Raw genomic sequence first — 11620 nt, forward strand, 5'->3', positions numbered from 1 at the left:
TTGCAAAATTGACAGTTATTGAACTACACTGAATAAACATTGAACTAAAATGTTGAATAACGACATTGTCTTCTGTAGAGCTGCAGAAGGAACATTAACACTTCTATGGTTCTGTTTATTACTGTAAAGCTGCTATAAAATAATTTTTACTGTATAGTTAAACTCAAAGTTTATCAACAGATCAATCCCCTCACATAAGAGTGACAACAAACAGTGACAATAAAGAATGTCTGAGTTTATTTTACACTTGCCTTGATCACAAAACAAGTAAATAAATATAGCATTATGAGTTTACACATCAACAAATAAAAATAAAAAAATCAGCACACATGAAACAATGACAATAAACCAGGATTAGATAGAGTGCATTACTGTTAAAGGGTTGACAATGTACACAATTTACACAACAACAGTAAATTTATTACAGTTACAGTCGGGTGAAGATGCTAAGCCATGCAAAATGACGCTGGTTGCAGATCTTATGTTGACCTGAGGAAAAAAATAAAAACATTCAATAGAGCTCAACAGTCACATTATAGAAGTAAACCTAGCAATCAAAACTCTAAAAAAAAAGTGATACCATATAAATCTTCTGAGACAGACCTACTATGAGCTCAGATATTGTTAAACAATAGTATGTTCCTGTAAATATGATTTTAACTTGATCCGACATTTAGACACCGTCAGACATCACGTAAATCTAAACAGCGATGAGTGAAAGCTAGCTAGGTAATTATTACAGCTTGTATTATTACATTTTTAATAATACAAATGCTATATCTCTTTTTTATTTTTTGTGTTTTGGGGGATTTGTGGTAGTTTTTTGACCTATTTACTGCAAAATTACTCAACTTCACTATTAGTTTGCACATTAAATACACTGCAATGATGATCTAAATTAATATGAGTTGTTTCTGGATATTGAAAGTGTTAGGGGCAGAATACTGCCATCTGCTTGTTAGAGAAAAACCTGTTAGAATTACAGTTTCAGAAAATAAGTGTCATTGTAGCTCTTAGAGACTTAGACATGACAAAGAGAGGATCTAAGTGCAGATGAATTTGAATAAATAATAATAACGAAGATGAACAAAACACTAGAACCAAGGAACAGAACCAAGTAACCTCACTGTACACGCAAAGTTGCATAACCATAAGTGTTATTCACAAATACATGTGCTATTCAAAAAATTTGAGAATACACATGTGAGCATTCAAAGCTACCAGTGCTACTGGTACTGCCTCCTACCAGTACAAATATTATATGACACTTCACTTATGAGAATGTTTATATTTAGCCTATAAAATGCATAACTTATAACCAAAAACCTTTTGCTATTATTGCTATTGTATGCCATCATGATCAGACATCCATCCTGAACCACATTTGTGCTCTCAGCTCTACAGCTTTCTAAATAGCCAAACCTTACTCATTAAGATGAAATTAATTTTTCATGTACAAACAGTGCTCTATTGAGAAATACACTCTTTACATTTTTTTTGTGTATACCTGTGCTTATCTTACCGTTAATCTAGTGATTTAAATTTACAGTAGTTTCCTCATGCGGCGAGTGTGTCTGTTAATGTTCATGGTGGTGCGGTCAGCAGAACAGCTCAATACATCCAGAGCCTCGTCTTGATGCTCCAGCTCTGTCTCAGCCTCCAGGGCTAGAGTCTTCAGCTGCTGGAGCATCTAAACAAACACAGCATACAAAATAATCATGTGGATAATGAATACTTGGGGTTGGGGTCCTAAATATAGATATAATATGGGCGTTGACTTAATTTTAGCAAAGTTGAACCTTTTTACTAAATATTATGGCACAGTGATTGATGAGTCTAGATGCTGCAGTCTAGATGCTGGTGTTCGGGAGACATCAAGGCGAATAAGTGATGCAGTCACATGTGTATCTAACTACCTCTGAAATGTCTGAATGAAGAGATCACAAATGAGACATTTAAACTGCTGTCCATTTGTGATCATATCACCCAATTTTCACAAACCAAAGGTGTAAATGTGATCAAAGTGACAATAAGCCTAATCTATTTTGGTACTCCTACACATTACTACATATCCTTAAAGGGTTAGTTCACCCAAAAATGAAAATTCTGTCATTAATTACTCACCCTCATGTCGTTCCACAGCCCTAAGACCTTCGTTCATCTTCAGAACACAAATTAAGATATTTTTGATCAAATCCGATGGCTCAGAGAGGCCTTCATTGACAGCAACACCACCCAAACTTTCAAGATCCATAAAGGTACTAAAGACGTCGTTAAAACAGTCGACGTGACTACAGTGGTTCTACAATAATTTTATGAAGCGACGAGAATACTTTCTGAGTGCAAAAACAAAGCAAAGATAACGACTTTATTCAACAACCTCTTCTCTTCTGTGTCATTCTCATACGTTGTTTACGTCAGAACGCCGGCTCATTATTGGCCAAAGCTGCACATGTGAGCAGCGCGACGCATGCGTGTGAAGCTGATACAGGAGCCGTCCAATAATGAGCCGGCGTTCGGACGTAGAACACGGAAGCCTTCACTGTGCTTACTGCGTTAACCGCGAAAGGATAATGACAGGGAAAAGAAGAGATTGCTGAATAAAGTTATTATTTTTGTTTTGTTTTTGCGCACAAAAAGTATACTCGTCGCTTCATAAAATTATTGTAGAACCACTGTAGTCACGTCGACTGTTTTAACGACATCTTTAGTACCTTTATAGATCTTGAAAGTTTGGGTGGCGTTGCTGTCAATGAAGGCCTCTCTGAGCCATCGGATTTGATCAAAAATATCTTAATTTGTGTTCTGAAGATGAACGAAGGTCTTAGGGCTGTGGAACGACATGAGGGTGAGTAATTAATGACAGAATTTTTATTTTTGGGTGAACTATCCCTTTAAATCTAATACGATTAAATCAACTGTAAAAATCCATCTACAATTTGGCTAGCTAACACCAAAGGAACAAGACAAATCTTTTAAAATATAAATAGTGTATTCTTGATTATTCAGACTCATTTAAAGGTGTCACAAAACTTTTTTTTCTTTTCATAAGGTTAAAAATTTCAGTGATGGAGGATATGGGGTAAATGCAAAAGAATACAATATCTATCTTTATACAACAGGAAGGCACTATTAATATATCATCATGAATAATAGGTCTGTGTGCATAGAATAATAATAAAAAAATAAATATAAAAAAGTTACAATAAAAAGTTAAAATGCTATGTTGCTAACATAAAATAAATGTCTCTTGATATGGCCACAGTAAATCTAAACTAAATCTAACTTTTAATATTTTTTATGTTCTCCTTAAATCCTATTGTGGAAAGTGACAGGTTGCAGTCCATATTTTGCATTATTATAAACAGTCTGTGCTGAGTCTATGCATTACAGTCTTCTATATGACAAGCGGCCCTGCCTCATTCCTTTAAAACTTATTTTCCATCTCCTCAGGGCATTTTAACATGTTTGTTTTTAGTGTTTCTCAACCCCAAAACCATCCTGAAAAGTGATATCTGTGATGGTTGACCAACCATCAATTATCTCTGGTCATAGCAATAATATTGGTGTTTTGAAATGGTTCAACATGAAGAGTACCATTCCGCACATCCCCATTATAATGCACTCAAAGAAAAACGGTTGACTGTTTTTGCGTCAATGTTTACGTCTGGTTGCTGTGTAGCATGCAGCACCTTGGCTGGGCACTGAGAGGGTTTTACAGCTGGCACTGTGGCCGTCTGACGATGATGGCACTGAGACCTTATATCTTTGTGCGGCGGGGAATGCCTAGAGTCAACTGCCCACTCCTGTCTCATAAAAAATACAAGCCACAGACACGTCACACTAGTTTAAGTATGTTCACTCAGTTTTTGTGTCGATTTTTTTTTTAAAGGGGTCATATGATGCGATTACTTTTTTTCTTTCTCTTTGGAGTGTTACAAGCTCTTGGTGCATAAAGAAGATCTGTAAAGTTGCAAAGACTAAAGTCTCAAATCCAAAGAGATATTCTTTATAAAAGTTAAGTCAACCACGCCTACCTAAAACGGCTCGTTCTAACACGCCCCCACATGTCTACATCACTATGTGGGAAGATTTGCATAACGCCGACCAAATGTTCACGCAAGGAAAGAAGGAGTAACTTTTATTCTCGCTGTAGTATTGTTGCCGCCGCCATGTCGTGAAGACGTTGTATTTCGTTGTGAAAGCGAAACTACTTTGTTTGGTCTTCCAAAAGAGGATGATATCCGCTTCGTCATGCCTGGAGCTGATCCGTGCTGCTCGCTGAGGAAATACATCAACTTCGCGCTGTGGATCACATGATCGGCTTTCACCATGGACGAAGCGGAGTCCAGCCCGGGGTCGTCACATTTGGTTGCCGCCGGCCACGCCGTTCTAAAGCCCACCGCCTCTGCTCACTCAAGCCTGCCGTGTGTGACACTGTGTTTCATTGTGAAAGGCGGGGCATAGAGGAGAAACAATAATGTACAGTATGTGGAAAATAATGTGTTTTTTTAACCTTAAACCGCATAAACACATTTCATTACATCAAATACACAAAATAATGTTCTTTTTTAGCAGCATCATATGACCCCTTTAAATTCTGATTTGAACAAAAAGGAAAAGGAAAGGAAAGGATGTGACCAAGTATGGCGTCCCATACTTGGAATTTGTGCTCTGCATTTAACCAATCCAAGTGCACACACACAGCAGTGAGTAGAGGTCGACCGATAGTGGATTTTGCCAATACCAATAGCTAGGTTGGACCACACTGGCCGATACCGATTAATTAACCGATTGTTTTAAAATTGATACTTAACAAAAACTAAAATAGTGCTTTATTAACAAAAACAGTACTGAACCATACTAGTAGTAGTAGTAAAAATAATAATAATAGTAATAGTAAATGTTGAAATTAACACCCTCTAACAAGGAACAATACTTACACAGCTTTCATTAAACTTAATGCTACAAATGGACTCTTATTTTAAAGTGTTGCCACTTAATTTCAACTGTCGTGCTTAAAGATGCACATCTTTAAATATATACACAAAGGCTATAGCATTAAAATTATATACACAGCCCTCTACGAACACTTTGGCAATTGAATCGCCATTGGCTAGTACATTGTTTTGTTTACTTGCCAGACTGATATATATATATATAGTGGGTACGGAAAGTAAAAGCGTTCGAATTCCAAAGGAACTCCGTTATTTTGACAGCAAAATACAACAAAGAATATCGTTTACATGTAGCGCGCATAGGTAGCACGTCAATTTTCTTTCTCCTTCTCTCTCTGCGTGTGTGTGAAACAAAGCGACGACGAGTCGTGCACTTCACACTAGAGTTTACGGTACGTTAAATACAGGTGCGCTGCGCATCCATTCAGATGAACTGAAAAACAGCACAGATCGCTTGGCGGAGAGAGAAACTCTGAACGCACGTGCTGTCAGTGATTTCAACCACTAGAGGGTGCTCTCGCACTGTGTAATGAGAGCAGACCCTTCTCAGCCGCTCCAGCAATGGACGCAACCCAGAAAACTATCGGTATGGATTTTTGCCGATAACCTATAGTTCCAGCAATCAGCTATCGGTGCTGATTAATCGGCAAAACCGATACATCGGTCAACCTCTAGCAGTGAGTAGTGAACAAACACACCCGGAACAGTGGGCAGCCCGGGGAGCAGTTGAGTGTTCGGTGCCTTGCTCAAGGGTCTCTCCTCAGTTGTGGTATTGAAGAGTGCTGGTTATTCACTCCCCCCACCTACATTTCCTGCCGGACCTGAGATTTGATCCCGCGACCTTTTGGTTACAAGTCTGACTCTCTATCCATTAGGCCACGACTGCCCCCTAAGCCTGTTAAATGTAACTTGTCCCAACCCGTTAGTACTACAGACATAAATTATTCCTAAAATTGCGCAGGTTGCTGAAAAGTGGTGTACTGGTACAATCAAAATGGCCTGAAAATCAAAATCCCCTAGACTTGGAGGAAACTGAGCCACTGAGGGACCAGAATATCAAAGGATAGGCTCTTCTGGGCCTTTCTGCAACCACTTAGTAATGCTCTAACATCCAGCCCACCTTATGAACACCCAATGAACAGCAGAGTAAATCTCTAGCAGCTGCCTAGCAATAATGGGACGCGCAGCGTTATTTTATGTGTTGACATAATTTCAACTGAAACAGGAAGACATATGGGACATATTGAGCAGCCCCGCCCCTTTCTTAAATAGCCAATATCATTTTGTTTATTTCACAGCTTGGGCCAGAGCTGTTGAGCTCAGTAAAGCAGCTTATTTAGATTCAATATGAAACTGTTACTAAAGCAAAAGTGATTATAATGATGCTGAGGATGTGGCAGTCTGGGGGCCTAATGGTTAGACCAGGGGTGGGCAAACTTGGCCCTTCCAGGTCACTTTCCTTCAGAGGTTAGCTCCAACCCTAATCAAACACACCTGAACCAGCTAATCATTGTCTTCAAGACTACTAGAAGGCTACAGGCAGGTGAGTCATATCAGGGCTGGATCAAATCTCTGCAGGAAAGTGGCCTGGAAGGGCCAAGTTTGCCCATCACTGGGTTAGACAGTTAGACTTGTAACCCAAAAGCCGTGGGTTCGAATCACACAACATTGAGAGCTGGGAGGCGTAAACTTTTGAACAAGATTACCTTAACTGTATATTGACACCTAGATGTGTGGATGCAGCTAAACCCAAAGTTACAGTTATCAAGGCCATTGAAGAAATGTTTAAAGCCTGATTCATCAATTCCATGAACAAAAGTGTCTAATAATAAAGGGTTACCAAGATCGATAGAGCAGTATTTAATTAATCATGTGATCTCAACATTTCTGCCCCCATGAGGCCATATGCTTCTAAAATATGTGTCTACTGTTGAAAACGATGTGCGTTTGTGTAAAATTGAAACCAAAGTTATCTCAAACCTGTTTTAGCTCCTGTGCCTCTGCTTCAGTTACAGTGGGCTGAAGCACATGAAGCTGCAGTTGTGTCAGTTCACCAGCAGGCACCTCCACTGGCACCCCCGTATCCTGTCCATGACCTGAAGCCACACAGAATGAGGTCTTATATTTCCTCGAGATGTGTCGTTAAGTTTAGAAGAAAATGTTAGTAAACTGTAACTAAGCAGCCTACAATGGGAACTCTCAGGTCTTTTAATGACCTGCAGTAGATGTTGGAGCATGACTGCCACCATGTGGTAGAAATACTTTATGACTCTCAGTGTTACATCTATCCACTGTCAAAGATTTAAATGTGAAAATTCACAACCTTAAAATGTCATGGATTAAACTGTGTGTTTAGAGAACGGATTAAGCACATAAGGTGAATCGACAACTAAATTTAGCTGCAGTGTATAAGTGGTCTATAGAATGCAGTTACATGCCCCTAAAATTTAAGAGATTGGTGCATAAAAGCCCCTACATGAGTTTTTGTCTTATATTTATATTATATGATATAGTTAAGCAATATCACAAGAGCAATGAGTGCAATATCACACAAGTGCTATTTTTGTCCCAAATAGCACGAGTGCTAATAATGTGATATTGATTTTATACAACAGTTCAATAAATAAGAACATAATGTTATATTTTAGACACAATATTTGCTCAGTTTTGCCAACGCAAATGTTACCTATTAAAGCAACAGCAGAACTGTTGTGCATCTCCAAGCAACACACAATTTCTGAATCAATCCACATTTGAATTAATTAATTAATTATTAAGGCATTTACTGCCACCTACTGGTGGTTTTAGTTTCTTGTTTAAAGTATCATTTCATTAAAAATAATTTCATATTTGCATATTAATACAAATCTGAAAAAAGTCCAAAAAAAACGAATTAAAGGGATAGTTCAGCCGAAAATGTACAAAAACCCAAAAAAAAGCCACTCTCTACAGCTACTTTTTGTGATGTCTATTTCATGCTTTTCTCGTGTAACACAATAATGTCTTTAAATGCTCTTTAGTAGGTCATTTCTTAGCCAGATTTGATGTGATCAATATGCGATTAATTAGATTAATTCATCACCACAAATTGTAATTAATTAGATAAAAAATTTGAATCAATTGACAGCCCTAATTTACAGTAAAATTTTCAGTATTACTCAGAGGTCTGGTTTCAAGTACAATGTATTTGAAGTGATGGTGTTTTATATAATGGTATCTAGTATAAACGATAAATCCCTTTTGACATCTGTACAGACTTCTGACTGTACACAGTAGAGCCCGACCGATATATAGTTTAGCCGATATTATCGGCCGATATGAGCCTGTCGCCGATATATATCGATATCGGCATTTTTTTGCTCCCAAATATCGGTATCGGCCCCAAAAAACCCATATCAGTCGGGCTCTAGTAAACAGGCCACCGGGGCACCACGTACACCACACAGAATTTTCAGATTTTCTATCTGAGTTAGTGCTGGCTGCAGTTAAAGTCTTAATTGTTGGTTATATTAACATCTATGTAGATAGTGAAAAAGATGCATTGGGATTGACATTTACAGGCATTTACTGGGGATTAAACGCCTGATACGACTAAGACTTTAGACTTAATTTGTAACATATTGAATGATACTTTGCTCTCTTTCCATTCATAACCCATTCATAATTGTTTTTCTTGTTTTTCATCCTGCTACGTACATAGTGCAAAGTTTTGGGAGTGAGTCTGTTTCGAAAGTTTGAAGAATAAATTGATTAGAATTAAAATTGTAATTAACTGTAATATTTGACCAGTTTGATCAATGTATGCTTGACTAATAAAAGTATACATTTTGCGGTGCCTGACATAGGACTATTATTTTAAGTGTCTCAAGTTATGTCCCGTCACAGTGTTATATAATTTACTTTTGTTTCGATTAAAATAAAGGCTGGCATTGAAGTTCTAAAAATGAAACAAGACTGTCAAAACAAGTGTACCTGCACTCCAAATGTTTCCTCCACCTTCTGGGCTTCCTGGTGTGGTTGCCGAAGTTGCCTGAAATGCTGCATAGTCACGCGTGATCACAACTTTCTTCTTATACTGCATCTCCAGTACAGATAAAGCATCAGTCATCCTGGCAGAGAGAATTCGAAAACAGATGTCAGGTTTTCCGATGAAGCGCTGCCGAACACTGATCTCGTAGGGGCTGTGCACATAGACATCATCCACCTCTTCCTTCTCAAAGCAATGGAGAAGCTGTCCGTTTGCATCTCGTACCTCGAGAGAGGAGACCAACACTATCAGGCTACCTGGTTTCAGGTTTCCAGAGCTTCCAACGTGGGAGAGAATAGCTGGAATGCTGGTTATGACTTTTTGGCCTTTGCCTGAAGCTTTAGTACAGGCCGCTTTGGCAGCTGCCTCAGACTTGGCCTCCTGGTGGCTCTTCCGTGGCAGTTTGCCAAAAGGCCACCAAGACGGACACTCAAGTTCAGATAGTAGTCTGCACAAAAGAGAAAAAAAATGGTATAATTAAATGAAGTCATCATTAAGTAAATCAATGGTGTATGGTGACAGTGGGTGTTCTTGACTTCCCAATGAATAAAATTAGCATGTATTAATTTAGCAGACACTTGATTGATTACAAATGAATAATGCAACAAACTAAACTTTGAAATGACTAAATCATGAAAGGCCATAGTATCGAGAAGCTCTGAGATTATTGGACCTGTTTTCCATTGGACATTTGCTATTTTCCTTCATAATGTTATGAAGCAATGACAAACCGTTCCTGTTTAAGTCCATATGTAAAAATATCTGCACAGCTTTCAGCTGGCAGGACTTTTTGAAGAAAAACACATCAGAGCAATGAAACATGGATGAATTAGAACGTATCGAGTGGGACATGCTTGACATTAAAAGTTGAAGTTATTAAAAGCACAATATGCTAAGACACTCATGTCTCTAGTACACGTTATGTATCACAGTTTCTGAATCTGAGCAAAACCTACTTATCTGCCACGCTCAGGTCTGATTCGATATTGTCCAGGCCCTGAATCATGTTGTCAAACTGCTCTCCCTGGTGGTCCAGGACTTTTCCAGTATCCTCCAGCCTCCGCTGGGCTCCAGATATCAGGCTGATCAGCTCCTGGCCCTTAGTGAGAGGAGCCTCAGCTCCACGGGGCTCTGTAGGTGACAGCAGCCGTTCCCTCCAGAAGTGCTCTAGCACGTGGTAAACGGCAGTACGACAAGGCTTGAGAGACCCAAACCAGTGCTTGATGTTTCCCTGCTCCAACACAGTAAGAGCACTAAAAATGAAGCCGGAGGTCTCCATCTTGATCTCCATGATATGTGAGAGCCTCAGGCCAATCAGATTCTCCTGATTCTGCTCAGAGTCGAAGCGTAGGGTGGTGCGGGATAAGGAGAGAATGCCGCTGACCCAGCGTTTCTCACTGTTGATGTAATAAGAGCCGGGCCAGCTATGGATGGATGACTCCTGGCTCATCTTTTTGTGATGATTTGGCACAGCTGCCTTGACTTAGGGAGCCCACCTGCCAAGTGAGTGGTGTAAACAGAAAATTAGCAAGCAGTCATTTTCTCAACCTCAAGTTGCTACAAACCTGGACAACTGTCTTTCTTAAGAGGAACACAAAAACAGAAGGCACAGAAAAATTCTAAGGGAGCCAGTGGATTTAAGATTATGTTGATTTGTATATTAGTATAATAAATATAAACACACACACACACACACACACACACACACAATCTAGATCAAACTTGAAATCATGCTTCATTTTTTTTTTCGTTTTTATTGAAGATGCATGCAGTTCATGAATCTTCCGGAATCACAATCTATGGTTGATTAATCCAATTTCTGATTTAAATCATTATTTAAAGGCCTTTTACATGTATTTTTCACGTGGTTCTGTATGCGCAGTAACAATAGATGCTGGTGTGGATGACATTAGATGAAAACAAACACCACGGAGATCATTTAATGTCATACCTTTCTTTTAGGATGATGTTGACTTTCAAGTGACAGCTACAGCAGGGTGTGACGGATTTCACGCATTAAAATAATAATTTCGCATCGTAGTCAGTTGAGAGACGTTTACTCTTCCCCCTCAGTGTTTCCCGTTAAAGTTTAATGCATAAGAAAGTAAAAACAGCAGACTCTGTTTCCCCGCCGCGATGTAAACAAGACTGAACCCAAAGACTGAACGCTGCGGTGATTGTTTTAGTGCGCTCATGTTTACACTCCGATGTGCAACAATAACTTATTAAAGGTTCCGCTGATGTGGCGGTGGCACATTATATATGTCTAGTTAAGGACACCGACTTTTATTTATTTACAGGCGATTTATTGAGATTTAATTAACTTGCTTTATTGTGTTAATGTGCTCATTCCGCACGAAGATGAGCAAATCATTGAGTTGGTGTGCACACGTTTCTTTTCCGGTGGGCAACTGGGTTACGTAGACATGTTCCAAACCCTGTGCAAAAACACAATTATTTTCGATTTATAAACATATAGAAAAACGATAATCGCCTCATATAGATATTTTAATAACACGTAAACGTGACGTTGAACCGTCGATACATTAGTTGCGCTGCTACAGCTTTAAAATAACTACGCAAACCTGTCATCATAAGAGAATAATGAGGCTGTTAAAGGGGTCATATGATGCGA

The 11620-nt window shown here is 38.9% G+C and overlaps 1 protein-coding gene and 1 long non-coding RNA gene across 3 annotated transcripts; one reads left to right on the top strand and one right to left on the bottom strand.

Annotated features, from left to right (window-relative positions):
- Positions 1 to 242: 242 nt before the first annotated feature.
- Positions 243 to 11178, bottom strand: LOC107558015 (synaptosomal-associated protein 47). Of its 2 annotated transcripts, XM_016241615.1 has the most exons (6): positions 10937 to 11178; positions 9942 to 10481; positions 8931 to 9433; positions 6939 to 7054; positions 1523 to 1690; positions 425 to 489 (listed from the first exon to the last, which is right to left on the bottom strand). In XM_016241615.1, the coding sequence occupies exons 2-5, from the start codon at positions 10433 to 10435 to the stop codon at positions 1544 to 1546; spliced, it is 1260 nt and encodes a 419-aa protein (XP_016097101.1). In that variant the 5' UTR covers positions 10436 to 10481; positions 10937 to 11178; the 3' UTR covers positions 425 to 489; positions 1523 to 1543. The 2 variants fall into 2 exon arrangements, with proteins under 2 accessions (XP_016097102.1, XP_016097101.1); XM_016241616.1 differs by lacking the exon at positions 1523 to 1690 and having other exon boundaries at positions 243 to 489.
- On the top strand, positions 5501 to 10267 carry LOC107558018 (uncharacterized). The gene is made up of 3 exons (XR_001605450.1): positions 5501 to 5635; positions 9883 to 9890; positions 10257 to 10267. It is a non-coding gene; the product is annotated as an uncharacterized lncRNA (long non-coding RNA).
- Positions 11179 to 11620: the final 442 nt, after the last annotated feature.

Source organism: Sinocyclocheilus grahami, unplaced genomic scaffold, assembly GCF_001515645.1.
Source record: "Sinocyclocheilus grahami isolate Dianchi unplaced genomic scaffold, SAMN03320097.WGS_v1.1 scaffold628.1, whole genome shotgun sequence".
Classification (NCBI taxonomy): Eukaryota; Metazoa; Chordata; class Actinopteri; order Cypriniformes; family Cyprinidae; genus Sinocyclocheilus; species Sinocyclocheilus grahami.